Raw genomic sequence first — 19,895 nt, 5'->3', positions numbered from 1 at the left:
TTGTTGTTTTTGTTTTAGATTCCACATGTAAGTGAGATCTTACTGTATTTGTCTTTCTCTGTCTGATTTATTTCACTTAGCACAGTGCCCTCAAGATCCAATCCATATTGTCACATATTGCAAGATTTATTTTTGTGGCTGAAAAGTATTCTATTGTATATATACAATTCCAGAAGTGGAATTTCTGGATCATATGGTAGTTCTATTTTTAATTTTTTGAGGACTCTCCATACTGTTTTCCATAGTAGCTGCACCAATTTACATTCTCACTAATAGTACACACGGGTTCCCTTTTTACCACATCTTTGCCAACACTTTTTATTTCTTATCTTTTGGATGAAAACCATTTTAACAGGTGCGAGATAATGTTTCATTTTGGTTTTGATCTACATTTCCTTGATAATAAGTGATGTTGAGCACCTTTTCATGTTGGCCATTTATATGTCGTCTTTAGAAAAATGTCTATTCAGCTCCTCTGCCCATTTTTTGATAGGATTGTTTGTTTCTTTGCCATTGAGTTTATGAGTTCTTTGTACATTTTCTGTATCAACTTGTTGATCTTAAAAGTAAAAGTCAGTTATTTTACCAGAAAAAATGGGTTTATTTGGGAATAGCAGAGAATTGCAGTTTGGGACAAGCAAGCCATGGCAAAAATCATAGGCAAGTTTAACAAACAAAGTGAGGAACATTTTATAGAGAAAAATGAGGAAGTCGGTAAAGGTTGTTTTGAATGAAAGTCCTTTGGAGAAAAGTGAGAGTTCAGGGTGAAGATGGTTTCTCATTGGCTTAGTTCCTGGGGTAGTTGATTTCTTATAGGAGATGTGATGTACTGTCTTTCCTGTTGGGGCCTGTAATTGATGATTCCATTCCTGGAACTGTAATTGACAGTTCTTCCTGTAATTGATGAAGAGAGTTACTGTGTAAGAGTTCCCCCTTCTGGCCCCCCAACTCCATTTTAGTGAGACTTCCCTTTATTAACTTTCACAAACACCTTGTCAAATATTTGTTGATTTGCAAACATTTTCTCCCTTTCCATATGTTGCTTTTTAATTTTGTCTATGGTTTCCTCTGCTGTGCAGAAGCTTTTTAATTTGATGTAGTCCCATTTGTTGATTTTTGCTTTTGGCTGTGGTATCAGTGTAATGCTGGGCTCATAAAATGAGTTTGAGAGTATTCCCTCTTTTATTTTTTGAAAGAGTTTGAGAAGGATTGATATAAATATCCTTATTATTATTTTTTAGTTGCTTGAAGTGTAAAGTTAGGTGTCTGAGGGTTGTTTTTCTTTCTTTGTTTTTGTTTTTTTTTTTTACCGTAGGTGTTTATTGCCATGAACTTCCTTCTTAGAACTGCTTTTGCTGCATTCCAAAAGTTTTGGTATATTTTTTCCATTTTTGTTTGTTTCAAGATTTTTTGAAATTTCCCTTTTAATTTCTTTTTGACCCGCTGGTTACTAATGTGTTAATTTCCACATTTCTGTGAATTTTTCCAGTCTTTCCCATTATTGGTTTCTAGTGTTATACCTTTGTGGTTGGAAAAGATCCTTGGTATGATTTCATTCTTTCTAAATTTGTTAAGACTTGTTTTGTAACCTAACTTGATGTATCCTGAAGAATGTTCCATGTGTGTTTGAGAAGAATGTATATTGTGCTGCTGCTGGATGGAATGTTTTGTATATATCTGTTAGATCCATCTGCTCTGAAGTATAGGTTATGTCCAATGTTTCCTTATCAATTTTCTGTCTAGATAATGTATCCATTGTTGAAGGTATAATATTGAAGTCCCTTACTATTATTGTGTTGTCTATTTCTCTCTTCAGATATGTTGTATTTACTTAATATATTTAGGCAATGTTGGGGGTCATAAAATGTTGGGGGTCATAAAAATTTTTAATAGTTATATCCTCTTGATGAATTGACCCCTTTATTATTATATAATAAACTTTTTTTTGTCTCTTGTTATTATTTTTGACTTAACCTCTCTTTTGTCTGATAAAAGTGTAGCTACCCTTATTCTCTTTTGGTTTCCATTTGTATGGAATATCTTTTTCCATCCCTTGATTTTGAGCCTATGTGTGTCCTTAAAGCTGAAGTGAGTCTTATAGGCAGCATGTAATTGGGTATTGTTTTCTTAATCCATTCAGCCACTTGAGGTCTTTATTGGAAATTTTAATCCATTATTTAAAATAATTATTGCGTAGGTACGGATTTACTAATGTCATCTTATTGTTTTCTGGCTGTTTTACAGTTCCTTTGTTCCTTTCTTCCTCTCTTACTGACTTCATTTGTGAATTGATGATTTTCCATAGTGGTGCTTTTATTTCCTTCTCTTCCGTGTATCTACTGAAGGTTTTTGCTTTGTGGTTACTGTGAGGCATACATAAAATATAACAGTCTATTTTATGTTGATGACAACTGTTTATTCTTTCTGTTTATTATATAATTGTTTCAATTATTTCCTCTTCAGATGTTTTAGAAGCACATCAGACAAGGTTATAATGTTTCCTTAAACCATGAAGTATAATTTAGAAAGCTTAAGGGGGGAAAAATTCTATTCTATTTACCTGTATTTTTACGTGATGCTCTTCCTTCTTTCCTGATATTACTGCGTTCCTTGTTTTGTTGTTTGCTTTGTGTTTATAAAACTTACTTTAGCCATTTTTAAAAGGTAGGTCTGCTACCAACAAATGCTCTTCATTTTTCTTCATCTGAGAATGTCCTGATTTTCCCTTTATTCCTAAAGAATATTTTGCTGGACATAGGAGCCTGGATTGATAAGTTCTTTTGTTTTAGCATCTGAAAAATACTGTGGTGCTTCCTTTAAGTTTCATGTTTTCTGAGGTGAAATTCACTGCCATTCTGAGTATTTTTTCCCCTTATGCAAGAAGTTTTCTCTGGCTGCTTGCAAGTTTTTTCTGTAGTATTCTGATGTTTGATGGTGTGTTTTGGCATGGATTTCTTTGGGTTTATTCTGTTTGGTGTTTGTTCGTCTTCTTGAATCTGTAGGTCTGTGTGTCTTGGCCATATTTTGGAATTCTTTTAGACCCTATTTTTCTAAGTACTTTTACAGACCTGCGTACTTTCTCTTCTCCTTCTGGGACTCTGATGATGCGAGTGTAAGATCTTTTGTAAATCATCACCCAACTCCCTGAGGCTCTGTTCATTTTTGTTTCCATTCTGTTTTTTCTTTCCTGTTATTCAGATTGGTTAATTTCTATTGTTATACCTTCCAGTTCACTGATCCCTTTGATCCCTCCTTTGTGCTGCTGAATCTATCTACCAATATTTTTATTTTATTAATTTATAAAATTCCCATTTTGTTCTTTGTTAATCTTCCATTTCTTTGCTGAGACTTTCTGTATCTTTGCTCAGGTCTTCTACTTATTCATTTGTTTCAAATATGTTTATAATTGCTCATTGAAGCATTTTTATTATAGCTGTGTTAATATCTTGTCAGATTATTCTGACATCTCTGTTATTTTGGTGTCAGCATCTATTGATTTTCTTTTCTCATTCAAGTGAGATTTTTCTGGTTCTTGGTAGGATGAGTGATGTTTGATGAATGACTCTGGATCTTATTTAAACCTTCCATTTTAGCTGGTTTTTCCTGACACCATTCCAGCAGTGGGAAGGGGATTGCCATCTCCTTACTGCCAGCTTGAGGTGGAAATCCAGTTTCCCCACTTGACCTCCCTTGACACCCAAGGAAGGGCTCCTTGTTATTCTTGGAAGGGAATGGGAGTTCCAGCCCCCTGACTGGTTTCCACTGACACTGTGACAGGGGTGGCCTTATTACTGCTGGGCGATGGTGAAAGTTCTTACTCTTTTCTGATACCACCCCAATGGGGAGAAGGGGGAGATCCTCATTAATGCTGGGTGGAGATGGAAGTCCTGGTTCCCCATGTGGTCTCCACTGACACTGTGTGTGGGAAGGGGCTTGTTACCAGCCAAGGGGGTTGAAAATCCTGGCCCCCCTTCTCTAATTACCCTTGTGGTATGTTTGGGCACTTCATTAAAACCTCATGTGATTGGAAATCTAGTTCTTCACTTGTCTTTCGCTGACACAGGTGGTCATCAGGCCACAGTGTTTTCTGTGGTGTTTAACTTGAGCAGAGTGGTTATTTTCTAAAACTTTTCTGTCTTGCTAGTTTACCCTCTTCTTGGTTCTTTGGCTAGAAAGAGTAGCCTTGTTCAAGCTTTTGTTCTCTGCTTCTGTTGGCATTTCTGCGTTGCTGGCTTCTTCAGCTCTAAGTCTGTGAAATAAGAACCAAAAAGAAAACCCAGGGAACTTACAGTAGTTTCAGTGTTCCTGACACACTGTGTCAGATTCCATTGTCCCTGGCCAGTCATCCTTTTTCTCTCCAATTTCAGACTTCTTAGTTTATTTTACGTATAATGTCCAGCTTTTAAAATATAAATCTGATCCCATCACAGCTTCAACATACATACTTAAATGTTTTCAGAGGATCCCCGTTGCCTCTGGGATAAAATTAAAATTTCTCAATTCTAATTACAGGGTCCTTCATTATCTTGCATGTATTTTCCTCTCTAGGTTTGTCTTTTGTTATTACTCCCTCACCCACTGATCCCAGCCATGGTGAACTACTTTTAGTTTCACCTAATCACCTCCAGGTTTTACACATATTTGGTTGTTGTGTTTTTATGTAGTCTTCTTTTTTTTCACCCCCATTTCATTCATTTTTTTCATCCATCCATCTGTCCATCCATCCATCTATCCATCCATCCATCCGTCTAAACATCTATTTCTTTCTTTCTTTCTTTTTGCTTGTTTGTTTGCTGGAAACACTCTTCACCTGGTAAATTTCTACTTCTCTATAAAACTTTTCACCACTGACACATTTTTAAAATTTTATGTTGCTTTACTTCCCTTGCCTTACCACTAGACTATAAGCTCCTTGAAAACAGGGACTTTGAGTATTTTATTCATTGATATATCAAAGTGCCTATAATGATGCTTGCCACATAAAAACCCCTAAATCAGTATTTGTTGATGAATGAGTGAATGAACGACTAAATGAAACCTCACTCTTGGAAATCTCTGACCACTTCCTAATGTATCTTCCTGCATTGTGTCTTTACAGGCAATCCCCAACACACTCACATCCCTTACATACAAATAAATGGTCCCTGGCGTCACCCGAATTGGGGAAATTGATTACCATTAAATTATTGGTTGAAATGCCCTTCCTTTACTTTATTCCTACCTTCTCCCTAAAGTCAGTGCTTATAGGATTACTCTACTCATTATTTTTTATCATTTCCCAGAGGTGGAATAGAATCAGTGAAAATAATGTTGTAAGAAAGGCTATATCCCTCTTTTTAGTATTCTTCCTTCGCAAGCACTGTTTTCTTGGTCACGTGTTAGTCCCAGTGATACTCTAGATTTTATTCCATCTCCTCAATATCATTCATTAATTCATTTTTTAATCTTTTTTTTACATCTTTATTGGAGTATAATTGCTTTACAATGGTGTGTTAGTTTCTGCTTTATAACAAAGTGAATCAGTTATACATATACATATGTTCCCATATCTCTTCCCTCTTGCGTCTCCCTCCCTCCCACCCTCCCTATCCCACCTCTCTAGGTGGTCACAAAGCACCGAGCTGATCTCCCTGTGCTATGTGGCTGCTTCCCACTAGCTATCTATTTTACGTTTGGTAGTGTATATATGTCCATGCCACTCTCTCACTTTGTCCCAGCTTACCCTTCCCCCTCCCCATATCCTCAAGTCCATTCTCTAGTAGGTCTGTGCATAATATTAAAATGATCATTTTAACCATTTTTCAATGTACAGTTCAGTGACGTTAGCACATTCACAATGCTGTACAACCATCTCCACCATCCATCTCTACTTTACCCATTAAACAGTAACTCATATTCCTCCCACCCACTAGGCCCTGACATCCACCATGCTACTTTCTGTTTCTTAGAATCTGACTGCTCTAGGAACCTCATATAAATGGAATCATAAAATATTTGTCCTTTTGTGACTGACTTATTTCGCTTAGCATAGTGTATTCAAGGTTCATCCATGTCATAGCATGTGTCAGAACTTCCTACCTTAATACAATATTCCTCAGTATGTATATACCATATTTTGTTTATCCACTTATTTATAAATGGACTATTGGGTTGCTTCCACCTTTTGTTTATTGTGAATAATAATGCTGCTTTGAACATGACTGTACAAATATCTGTTCAAGTCCCTGCTTTCTCTTCTTTTGGGTATATAATAAGAAGTGGAATTCCTGAATTATGTGGTAATTCTGTGTTTAATTTTTTAGGAATTGTCATACAGTGCCTCAAGGGTTATGGTTTGCACCTCTGTGTACTGTCTGTGTCCCTCCAACTCTACACTGAAACCACCCTTTCTCTGTCTCCCTCTGTCCCCTTTCTCTCTCTTTCTGTCTCTGTCTCTTTCTCCCTCACACACACAAACACACACACATACTGTCCTACAATATGTAAGTAAAGGAGAAAAATAGTGAATGGAGGGGAAGATAATAGGGAAATCTGTTTTCCTTCATCATGGTTAGAAGTAAAATCTCTTCACATCAGAAGAGTTATGGATTATTTGAGAAATAAGACCATAATGGAAAAGCTGTGACACTGCTCTTGTGTATCAGAGAGAGAGGTGCTTTGATTATTCTGTCAACCTCCTTCTGACTCCAGCCTCAGTCCCTCTGTAGTTTATCAGTGTTCTGCTGTGAGTGCCACTGTAGTCATGCCCTTCTCTTAATTCCTATATCATCCATATAACCTGCCACACAATTTGTATTTGATTTTCTCCTTTATGATTTAAAGAGTGTTACTCTTGTCTTCCTATCTCCTTCAAGACAGAGACCGTATTTTATATTTCTCTTATATACCACACAGTGCAAAGAAAATTCCTGTGTATTGTGCCCTCCTTAAATCCTTATTACTAACAGACTGAGTTTCAGGATTCTACTAGCAGCAGTGAGTTAAGAACCATTTTGTTGCTATGGGCTAATCTCACTTCCCTAGTACTGCTTTTCAATTTAATCACTAAAATAGTTTTAAATAACTTCATCTAAATGTTTTGGCTAGTCATGTTGCCATATATTTAATAGATATTTTTGATAGTCTTAGAGGATTTCTTTCAAAATTTTAATCGACTTTGCTATTTGTTGTAGTGAAAGTGAAGGCTCTTCTGCCTGAGCCATTTTATAAGTAGTTGGCCAAAGTTCAATACATTCTGAATTTTTCTTGATTTGGGGTTTTTATCTTTGGCGATACAAAATTCTGTGTATTCCAAATTACAAGTGCTATACTTTTCTCCATATTAGAGGGTTTTATAAGTAATTGGCTGGGTTTGTCTTCTCCAATTTCTTTAGCCAGTACATTTCCTCATGTACTTCTCATAATTTACCTGTTGTTGTTTAAATGAATATTTTGAGTTTTTTAGGCATTTTTAAAGTGTCTGAAATATGAGTCATGAAAATCTGACATGTATTTTGTATTATCTACTTAACAACTCCATGGCAAAGCTGCCAACATGAAATGGCTGGGATAAAACTAAAATTTAACTTATATTGAAATAAAACAATAAAAACATTCTTAAAGACTGTTGAAGCTATCACATTTAATACATTTTGCTGTAAACTTCATATGATGCAGACATTTTATTAAATATTGATACTTTTTTAGTTTCTAACACAGCAGTTTAGATAAATGGATGACTCAATAATTTGCAAAAAATTTTAACATGCTAGGGAAGAACTTTTCAAAGTAGAAGAAAGGAAGTGAGCATTCTCAGAAGGCATTACTAAATATACCATGTTACTTACTACTCTAGATTGATATACCTTAGCCATAAAATTTGATTAAAATGACCCCAGAAATGATAGCTGTGTCACATACTAAATTTTGACTCCAAGTTATTAGAAATAACAAACTAAATTATACCTACTTTACAAATCATTGAAATCCTAAAAATGCTGAAAAGTTAAAATAACAACAAAAAAATTTTAAGATGTTTAAAAGAAATTAGTATAAACAGAAAAATTCCCACATGAAATGCTGAAATTTGAGAAAATGATAAGATGTAATTTTCTGAATATAAGACTAAATACCCTGTGATCCTTAAGATTAAACATCCATTGATTTTTTTTATTGTTCTTCAAGGAAAACACTTAACACATACTATTAAGACAAAATGAAAACTGATTAAATGCAACTTTGCAGATATTTTCAAAATTGCTAAAAACTAATACCTAATATAAATAAGCTTTTAATAAATCTGTAAGTTTAGGGCACTGAATATTAGTAAATTATTTTATTTAAGGAATCTAGAACCGATTAGTGTGTAATACATGGATACATTTAAGTTACTTCTTGACTACAGGACTTGTCTATACAAATGAAATGCTCTTTTCAATAGAACTAATGTATTATAAACACTTCTTCATTTATTGAAAGCATCAAACTCAACAGTGTGCAATGCTCTGTGCATTTGTTCCCAGCCTTTAATTTGCGAATGAGCCACCTGAGGATCTTGTTAAAATATAGATTCTGATTCATTAGGTCTGGGGTGGGGCCTGAGGATCTGCACTTCTGACAAGCTCCCAGAGGATGCTAATGCTACTTCTGTGGGGATGACACTCAAGAGTAACAAGGCTGTAAAGAATAGAAAATATCCAGAACAAAATTAACAATGAATGTGTTTAGATTTCTCTGTTTTCACTGGCTTCCGTTCTTTAATTTGCTAATTTACTTTTGATGCCAGGGATATTTCATATCAATTTATTAAATTTTATTTAAGCATATGTTAAGACTAATTATTTTATTTTATTTTATAATAACTCTTCTGAACTTATAATGTTATACATCACTTGATTACATTACTTTTTAAGTTGGAGAGGTTGATGTAAGACTGGTGGGCTGTAGTTAGCTCTGATACTCATTTAGCAATGTGACCTCAGGCAAGTTACTCAACTCCCTGAGCCTATTTCAAATATTTGCTTTTAGAAATCAGAGTTTATTCTTCAAATCACCACTAGTGAAACCAGGTGGGGTGATCTGGAACCACAATGTTACAAGCAAAACCATCATCATACAATAATTTGAGTAATATCAGCAGAAGAATGCTAACTAACAGTAGAGGAAAAGTTATCTATTTTGTTTGATTGGTTGTGTTCTTTTTTGTTAGTTTTAAGTTTTCAATTGGTTCTGAAGATACTGTTTTTTGGAATTATGGTCTTTTTTTTCTAATAGATATGAAGGCATTTTTGCACATAAATTCTGTGCAAAACTTTGCACTTAAAATTTGTTCTTCATCCTGGCATTACCTATAAACCATCTTTACAGTGAACTGATAAGCACTTTATTTTCATGAGTCAGTGGCATGTGATGTTGATAAGCTGAATACCAGTTTCAAAATACTTTATTTTTTTAAATTTAGTTGCTTTAAACCTTGGTTTTGAGTATTTATTTTTATGCAAATAGTAAAAGAAACATTGTTTCCTGTTTTTAGAATCAAGTCACTTGGAACAGCAACTTGAAGAAGCTAATTCTGTGAGGCGAGAACTAGATGATGCTTTTAGACAAATCAAGGCTTATGAAAAACAAATTAAAACATTACAGCAAGAAAGGGAAGAATTAAATAAGGTAAAAATACATAGATTGTTAAAGCCTTTTCTGAATTCTTAATCTTGTTTAATTTGTATACTGAAAGCATTCATAAGGAATTACAATAATATATAGTATACGTTGTAAAAAGATGGTTTAAAAATTTAAGAATTATTTTGGTGTATGACATTTGATGAATGGCTAGTTATGAAGAAACTTCTAAATTTTCGAGGCTTCAAAGTTCAGAATCTTTTGTTCTTTTGGAGAGTTAATAATCAAAGGACTTGATTAAAAGTAAATGTTATTGAAAAAGAAATATTATGAAGAAGTGAGAGAATAGTAAAAATCTGTTTAGTGTCTATGGAAGAATGAAAAATACAGGCATATTTTCATTGTGACTTGCTAATATGAGCATTCTTTAAAGATTATGATAGAAAATTTCTTTAATTCTTTAATCATTTTTTTAGATGTCAGTTTATCTTTCAAAGCATGGATGAATAAGCTGAAGTTACTTTCATAAGAACTTTGTGAACACATAAATATTACTATAAACATCAACAAAATTTGTTAATAGCTAGGACACAGTAACACAGTCCAATAGGATATATAATATTCGAGCACTAGAGAAAAATACTTTACATAAATGATATGCTGTGTGTACTTTGCCTTTCATTAACAAATTTTAGAATGTTGGAATTAATACTAGCCAATGCAAAAAAGAAATGAGTGGTTTATGGCATAGTATAAATTGTATTCAATGATGCTGTATATAATTCATTGATAAAACAGATGAAGTCCTTCTGGGGAAGACTTATAAGTCTTGCTGCCTGTAAAGAAATGGAGGTAATTAAAAATAAAACAAATAACCTTTTGCCGATGAAGCTAATCAAAAAGATTAACAGAGAAAGCTATGAAGGTCAAAGTGAATTAGATTAGTATATTTTTACTTTTTTCTTGATGCGCTTTCAAGCAGTGTTTTGTATAGATTCATTTATATTCATGGTCAATTTAATAATATTTGGAATTTATAACAGACATCCTATTTGTTTTAATAATATTATATTAATAGTTACTATTATGTATTTAAAGGTAGGATTACTCAGCCAAACTTGGTTAACATAATAAGGATGAGCATCTGATATCTAGATTTATAGTAACAGGTACTTGGCCAATTTTTAATAAGTTTTAATATTAAAAATCCTTTCAGTATATTTTGAGAAGAGAGCAGTACTGAAATGAAACACATCATATTGATAAAGAATTTTAAATGATTTGCCTGATATCCTACAGGCAGCAGATATTCTTTTCAAGATTTTTTTCATTTGATGCATATAAAAAATAAATGTACCATTATATAAGTTTTGACGCAAATAATAAAATGAACCAAACATCCAACTTAAGAAATAGAGCGTTACCTATTTTGTGACATAGCCCTGGGTAGTCATTTCCTATTCCTTTCTCATTACTTCCCTGACAATGGTAATCACTGTTCTGAATTATATGTTAATCATTCCCTTACTTAAAAAAAATTTATCACATATTAGTGTATCTCTAAACAGTATATTAGTGTTGGCTTTTTTTGAGCTTTGTAAAATGGTATATGCAATCTTTTGCAATTTGCTTTTTTCACTCAACGTTGTTTCTAAGATTTGTCTGTATAGCTGTTGATCATTTATTTAGTTGCTATAAAATACACCATTATGTCAGCACCCACAATTTACTTATCTAATTTTTTGTTTGCAGACATTTAGGTTGCTTATAATTAATAGCTACTATACATGATGCTGCTATGATCATTCTTGAACATATATCCAGACACACACACACACACACACACACACACACACACAAACACGAATAGAATAATTGGGTCATACGCAATGGAAATATTGTATTTTTTATGATGATGTCAAATCATTATCCACTGCTTCTACCAGTTTATACTCCTACCGATAGTGTACAGGAGTTTTTATATTCAACAGTTCTTTATATTACTAGATATATTATTTTTGGCCAACCTAATCTAAGTTGACATTTTAGGTCTAAAATGATGTTTTAGTATGGTCTTAATCTGCATTCTCTAATTACTAATGAGGCTGAGTATCCTCACACATGTCCATTTATCATTTATATTTCTTCTTTTGTGAAATGCTTCTTAATATACTTTATACATTTTTCTGTTGGGTTGTTTGTCTTTTCCTTATTGGTTTGTAAGAATTTTCTGGACATGCTAATCTTTTATCGATTATGTATGTTACAGATATCTCCCAAGTAGTGGCTTGTCTTTTCATTTTGTTTATGGGAGCTTTTGACTAACAAAAGTTTTTAGTCTTAATGTAGTCAAATTTATCAATCTTCATTTTTATGATTATTGCATTTGCTGGCTTATGTAAGAAATCTGAGGTAAAAAACAATTCTCCTAAATTTTTATCTTGGAAGTTTTTAAGTTTGGTTTTCATATTTAAATTTTTAATGCATCAGAAATTTATTTTTGTGTATCATATAAGGATCCAATTTCACTTTTTCCCATATGGCTAGCCAGTTGTTCATTTACTAAATAGGCCCTCCTTCCCTTAGTGATGAGCAGTGTCACCTCTGTCATGTATTAAATTTCCATTTATGCATGGGTCTATATCTCAACTCTCTATTCCTTGAAAACTGTGATGGGATTTTGATTAAAATTGCATTAAATCCATAGAGCAATTTCAAGAGAATTGACATCATTATAACATTGAGTCTTTACGTTCTTATCCATGTTTATTAATATCATTCTAAATGCACACAAGATTTCAAGAGCAAGGAAAGATTATTACGATTTACATTCAGAAAAGCAAAACAAGACATAAACCAGGTGGCTTTCCTGTATGCCCGTTCTTACCCTTTAGGGCAACACAATGAGAGCTGGTTGGATAAAACCCTACACATATGGAGACTGTATGGTAGAGAAAGAGCCCCGAAATAGTGAATCAGGGTGTTTACATAGAGGAGAGAGGCAGACGCTTCCTGCTTCCCCTCTATCTCTACCCACCTTTCTGTGGGTCTCCTTGGAAACCTTAAGAGAAGGATCTAGGACTCTTTGGAATATAAATAAGTCACTCCAGTGGAAAGATGTGTCCAAGTCTCCAGCTCTATAAAGAGATTTTCTCCTTGGTACAGGCTCTTATCTCTCTCTCCAACCCTCCTTGAAATGTAAACACATAAGTCCAGGAGTTAAATCTCTTTGGAGTTTTCTCACTACGTATCTAAATTAGTCATAAATTACTTTACAAGGCTTGCTTTTAACTCATGTTCCAAGTTTCAGTAAAATTTGCTTAGAAAGGCCTAACTGTACAAAAACCTAAAATTATTTTCTCTGCAGTCGCACAGTCTTTTTATCCACAAACATAGTATGTCACTCTGTATCGTTAAAGTATTTTAAAATGTTTCTCCATAAAATTCTATACAGGTCTTGTTTGCCTTTCCTTAAATTTATGATTGTAAGTTTTCATATTTTAAATGGTACCTTGAAAATTATACTTTCTTACTGATTCTGTTCTAGGAACATTGCTAAACTCTTATTAATTGTAATAATATATTTGAGATTCTTTGAGGTTTTATGAAATAATGACAGGTTTTTTTCTTTGTCTTTTGTTTTGTTTTTTTTTTACTTTTCTTTCTTTCCTTGTCTTACTGTATAAGCTAGGACCTCAAAAACATTCAATAGAAGTGATGATAGCAGGCATCCCTATCTTATTCCTGATTTCTAAGAAAATAATAATGTTTTCTGTAAGTTTTTGGTAAATACTTTTTATCAGGTTAAGAAAATTATCTTCTATTCCTATTTTGCTAATCATTTTTATCAAAAATGGGTATTGACTTTATTAAATGTGCTTTTTTTGCACAGTATTGCAACAAATTTCTAGAGATTTGTTAATATCTATTGATAGAATTATATGATTGTTCTCCTTTAATGAATTGGTTTGGGGCTTCTGTAGTGGCGCAGTGGTTAAGAATCTGCCTGCCAATGCAGTGGACATGGGTTCGAGCCCTGGCCCGGGAAGATCCCACATGCCGCGGAGCACCTTAGCCCCTGTGCCACAACTGCTGAGCCTGTGCTCTAGAGCCCGTGAGCCACAACTACTGAAGCCCGCGCGCCTAGAGCCCATGCTCCGCAACAAAAGAAGCCACCGCAATGAGAAGCCCATGCACCTCAACGAAGAGTAGTCCCCACTCGCTTCAACTAGAGAAAGCCCGGGCACAGCAACAAAGACCCAACTCAACCAAAAATAAATAAAAATAAATTGGTTTGATGACTTACAGTTATAAACTTTTTCTAACGTTAAACCATTTTTACTTTTCTGGGTTAAAACTGAATTGCCCGTGTATTGTCTCCTAAATATTAATATGATAATATAGGTAACAGTTATGTTGCATCTGTTCTAATAGTACTGTTTTAAGTGCTTTACATTTATTAGCTCATTTAATCTTTTAAAGAACCCTGTGATTTACGTATTAGTAGTAGCAGCAGCAGCAGCAGCAGCAGTGGTAGTAGTGTTTTTATTTTATAAACGGTGAGATCCCACACAGAGAAGTCAGGTACATTTGCTCAAGATCATAGGGCTAGAAAGTGGGGGAACTGGAATTTCAACACAGGGAGTTGAGTTCCAGAGTTCATGTTTACCCACTTTATATATCACTGACCTGATTTGCTAATAATGTCTTTGGGTTTTTTTAGGACTTTTTATTTGTTTTCTTCAATGAGATTGGCTTTTTTTTTCTTTTTCGTTTTTTCCTTTGGTATCAAGATTATACTGGTCTTATAGAGTTAGCTGAGTAGCACTGCCTCTTTTTCTGTTCTCTAGAGAAGTTTGTAAAAGAAGAATGTTTTGTTCCTTGAAACACATTGGAGGAATCATCTGTAAAACCATCTGAGTCTGGAGATTTTTTTTCCCACTTGGGGGGATGGGGAATTTTTTTTAGCTATTGGTTTAGTTACTTTAATTGTTATAGGACTATTCAGGCATTCTATTTCTCCTTGAAACAGTTTTGCTAAATTTATTTTTATAGGAATTTGTTCATTTCTTAAGTTGAAAAATTTACTGGCATAAAATTTTTCATTGCATCCTTTTACCTTTTTTGATTTCTCCTAGATTTGTAGTTATAACCTCTCCTTCTTTCTTCATATTATTTCTTTGTGCATTTATTCTTGTTCCCTTGTTTGACCTCACCAGATATTTAGTGAGATCAAAGAACAAGCTTTTGACTTTGTTGATCTTCATTATTCTCATGTTTCCTTTTCATTAATTTATGTTCTTTCTTATAATCTCATATTGGCGGAAGCGGTTAATACGTTGTTCTCTCTTAACTTTTTATGTGGAATTTCATTGAATTTCAACTTTTTTTTAGTTTCAGTGTAAGTATTTCAGGCTATAAATTTCCCCCAATGTATATACAATACCTTTTACTGCATCCCCAAGTTTTAGTCTTTACTAAACATTTTTATTGTTTTCTGTATTTAAAATTTTTTTAGTTCTAAATATTTTAATACCCTTTATGATTTTTCTCCTTGATCTGTGAGTTATTATGGAATTTAGCCTTGTTATTTTTTATTTCTATTTTAATGGTAATATTATTAAAGAATTTGATCTGTATGATATCTGTTCTTTGAAATCTACTGAGAATTACGGCATGATCTAGACCTTTTCATTTTTAAATATTCAATATATGCTTAAGAAGAATGTGTTTCCCAGTGTTGGATGCAAGCTTCTAAATATACATGAAGGTTATTAATTGAGCTTTTCAAATCTTCTTTATATTCACTATTTTTTTAACTGCTTGGTTTATCTATTAATGATTGAGAAATCGGATTTTCTCATGATGATGTATTCACCAGTTTTTCTGTGAAGTTCTAGCAATTTTTTTTCTAATATATTTTGAGTCTATCTTATGGAATGCACAAAAATTTACAGTGGAATTTCTTTCTAGTGAATAGAATTTTATCATTGCTATAATGATGCTTTTTCTATTTAAGTCTAGATTTTATTTCATAATTTGGTATAACAAACTGCATTTAACTGGTGAACTTACTCCTTTTATACTTATTTTGATTACTAATCTATGTGGACATGTTTCTACCACTTTTTGTTTTCTGTTTGTCATGCATTTTCTATGCTTATCTTTATCTCCTTTCTCACTTTTTTTTTTAATTGGAGTAAAGTTGATTTGCAATGTTGCATTACTTAGTGCTATACAGCAAAGTGAATCAGTTATACGTATACACATATCCACTCTTTTTTAGATTCTTTTCCCATATAGATCATTAGAGAGTATTGACCAGAGTTCCCTGTGCTATACAGTAGGTCCTTATTAGTTTTCTATTTTATATATAGTAGTGTGTGTATGTCAATCCCAATCTCCCACTTATCCCTCCCCACTTCCCCGCTGGTAACCATAAGATTGTTTTCTACATCTGTAACTCTGTTTCTGTTTTGTAAATAAGTGCATTTGTACCATTTTTTTAGATCCCACATATAAGCAATATCATATGACATATGTCCTTCTCCGTCTGACTTACTTCGCTTAGTATGACAGTCTCTGGGTCCACCCATGTTGCTACAAATGGCATTATTTCATTCTTTTTATGGCTGAGTTTGCTCTTTTTTTAAATTGTGGCAAAATATTTATAACATAAAATTTCTATCCTAATCATTTTTACGTGTATAATTGAGTAGTGTAAGGTACATCACATTGTTGTGAAACCAATCTCCAGAATTCTTTTCATCTTGAAAATATTTTTCTTGATTTTTAATTGAGGTTTTTGTTTTCTTGTTCTCGTTTTGCTCACTACTCATTCTAGCAGTTTCTAGTAGTATTGAATTTTATCGTGCATATTTAACAAAGTCTAAATTTAATATCTTTTTTCTAAATTTAATATTGGGTTGGCCAAAAAGTGCCTTCGGTTTTAAAGTAAAAATAAAAGACTTATTTTTCATTTTCACCAAGAACTTTATTGAACAACGTATTCAACCTTTTGTCCCACTACCTTCTGCCATTTTTCAGGCAACTTCATAATTCCATCTTCCCAAAACTTTTTATCTTTTTGGGCAAAGAACTGTTCCGGGTGCCTTTTACAGTCTTCCAGGGAACTGAAATTTTTTCCATTAAGAGAATTTTGTGAAGACTGAGATAAATGGAAATCTGAAGGTGCAATGTCTGGTGAATACGGCAGATGAATTAGACTACCCAGCCAAGCTGTAACAGTTTTTGCGTGGTCATCAAAGAAACATGCGGTCTTGTGTTACCCTGATGGAAGGTTATGCGGTTTCTGTTGACTAATTCCAGATGCTTTTTGTTGAGTGCTGCTTTCAGTTGGTCTAATGGGAGCAGTACTTGTTGGAGTTAATTGTTTGGTTTTCCGGAAGGAGCTCATAATAGAGGACTCCCTTCCAATCCCACCATATACACAACATCATCTTCTTTGGATGAAGCCCATCCTTTGGTGTGGTTGGTGGTGGTTCATTTCACTTGCCCCATGATCTCTTCTTCTCCGCATTGTTGTACAGTATCCACTTTTCATCACCCATCACAATTTGCTTTAAAACCGGTATGTTTTCGTTACGTTTAAGTAGAGAATCGCAGGCAGAAATACAGTCAGGAAGGTTTCTTTCGCTTAACTTATGTTGAACACAAACATCAAAGCGATGGACATAACCAAGCTGGTGCAAATGATTTTCAGCGCTTAATTTGGATATTTTGAGTATGTCGACTATCTCCCGCGTGGTATAACATTGATTGTTCTCAGTTAATGTCTTGATTTGATCACTATCAACCTCAACTGGTCTACCTGACTGTGGAGCATCGTCCAGCAAGAAATCTCCAGCATGAAACCTCGCAAACCACTTTTGACACATTCAGTCAATCACAGCACCTTCTCCATACACTGCACAAATCTTCCTTTTGTGTTTCAGTTGAGTTTTTACCTTTCTTGAAATAATAAAACATAATATGCTGAAAATGTTGCTTTTTTCTTCCATCTTAAGTATTAAAATGGCTACACAAAAATTCACCAGTTTTGTTAAGTTTTTTTTTTAATGTATACTGTTATGACAGGTGTCACAAGAAAATCTAACAAAATTGTTTCGAATGAGGTTAAAGACAGCTAAGCGCTACTAGAGCCGTCTTACGGGAAAAACCGAATGAACGTTTTGGCCAACCCAGTATCTTAAACTGTTGCTCCCAAACACTTTGAGGGCCTTTAACTCTATTGCTTCTTCCCAGCTACTGTGCTTTTTTGGACCAATATGTTAGTTATGTCCTTTTTGTTTACTGTACAAATGAGACAATACTACAATCTTATATACAAGTTTGCTTACATTCATATTTATGTTTACCAATTTCTTAGCCCTCCACTTCTCTTTCATTAGACCTTCCTGAGGTTCCTTTAAGTTCAGATCTGGTTGTGGTAAGCTCTGTCAATTTGTGTTTGTAAGAATCTCATTATTTTTTAGCCTCATACTTCAAAAGTAATTTTTCTGTGTGTACAATTTTAATTATTATCTCTTAAAAAATATGTCCTCCTGTTACTATTGTTACTTCTTAGATGTCTGCTCTAATTATCTTTTTTTTTCCTTTTTGAGGATGGGGAATAGGTGATTTGTGTTTTTTCCCTCCGATTTCTTTCTTTTTTATTTTTATTTAATGTTATATACTTTATTTTTTAAAGTTTCTGGGTTTGAGTTTCTTCTTATTTTTCTTCATAAAGGTAGAGCTTTCTATATTGGTAGATTCATGTTTTTAATGTTAATACTTACATTTTTTCATTTCTAAATGCTCTATACAATGTTTTGTAAACAGTTTTTCGTAGTCTTTTTGCCTCATCATTTTAAATAGTCTTTTGTCATTTTCCTATTTTTATGATTTCCTTTTTTTTTTTTTTTAACATCTTTATTGGAGTATAATTGCTTTACAATGGTATGTTAGTTTCAGCTTCACAACAAAATGAATCAGTTATATATATACATATATTCCCATATCTCTTCCCGCTTGCGTCTCCCTCCCTCCCACCCTCCCTATCCCACCCCTCCAGGCGGTCACAAAGCACCGAGCTGATCTCCCTGTGCTATGCGGCTGCTTCCCACTAGCTATCTACCTTACGTTTGGTAGTGTATATATGTCCATGTCTCTTTATCGCTTTGTCACCGTTTACCCTTCCCCCTCCCCATAGCCTCAAGTCCATTCTCTAGTAAGTCTGTGTCTTTATTCCTGTTTCACCCCTAGGTTTTTCATGACATTTTTTTTTTTAAATTCCATATATATGTGTTAGCATACGGTATTTGTCTCTCTCTTTCTGACTTACTTCACTCTGTATGACAGACTCTAGGTCTATCCACCTCATTACAAATAGCTCAATTTCGTCTCTTTTTATGGCTGAGTAATATTCCATTGTATATATGTGCCACATCTTCTTTATCCATTCATCCGATGATGGACACTTAGGTTGTTTCCATCTCTGGGCTATTGTAAATAGAGCTGCAATGAACATTTTGGTACATGACTCTTTTTGAATTATGGTTTTCTCAGGGTATATGCCCAGTAGTGGAATTGCTGGGTCATATGGTAGTTCTATTTGTAGCTTTTTAAGGAACCTCCATACTGTTCTCCACAGTGGCTGTATCAATTTACATTCCCACCAACAGTGTAAGAGGGTTCCCTTTTCTCCACACCCTCTCCAGCATTTATTGTTTCTAGATTTTTTGATGATGGCCATTCTGACTGGTGTGAGATGATATCTCATTGTAGTTTTGATTTGCATTTCTCTCATGATTAGTGATGTTGAGCATTCTTTCATGTGTTTGTTGGCACTCTGTATATCTTCTTTGGAGAAATGTCTATTTAGGTCTTCTGCCCATTTTTGGATTGGGTTGTTTGTTTTTTTGTTATTAAGCTGCATGAGCTGCTTATAAATTTTGGAGATCAATCCTTTGTCAGTTGCTTCATTTGCAAATATTTTCTCCCATTCTGAGGGTTGTCTTTTGGTCTTCTTTATGGTTTCCTTTGCTGCGCAAAAGCTTTTAAGTTTCATTAGGTCCCATTTGTTTACTCTTCTTTTTATTTCCATTTCTCTAGGAGGTGGGTCAAAAAGGACCTTGCTGTGATTTATGTCATAGAGTGTTCTGCCTATGTTTTCCTCTAAGAGTTTGATAGTTTCTGGCCTTACATTTAGGTCTTTAATCCATTTTGAGCTTATTTTTGTGTACGGTGTTAGGGAGTGATCTAATTTCATACTTTTACATGTAGCTGTCCAGTTTTCC

The 19,895-nt window shown here is 33.9% G+C and overlaps 1 protein-coding gene across 7 annotated transcripts in view; it reads left to right on the top strand.

Moving 5' to 3' along the window:
• Positions 1–19,895, top strand: part of CDC42BPA (CDC42 binding protein kinase alpha) — a 328,619-nt gene that overhangs the window by 197,131 nt on the left and 111,593 nt on the right. For all 7 annotated transcript variants that reach the window (XM_082834424.1, XM_082834427.1, XM_082834423.1 and 4 more), the window contains exon 12: positions 9,512–9,645. In XM_082834424.1, the coding sequence (XP_082690550.1) occupies positions 9,512–9,645 (134 nt within the window). The remainder of the gene's footprint in view (positions 1–9,511; positions 9,646–19,895) is intronic.

The sequence above is a fragment of the Leucopleurus acutus genome (genome assembly GCF_964270905.1).
Source record: "Leucopleurus acutus genome assembly, chromosome: 2".
Classification (NCBI taxonomy): domain Eukaryota; kingdom Metazoa; phylum Chordata; class Mammalia; order Artiodactyla; family Delphinidae; genus Leucopleurus; species Leucopleurus acutus.
The sequence above is the reverse complement of the archived record's forward strand: the minus strand, read 5'-3'. Positions and strand labels throughout refer to the sequence as shown.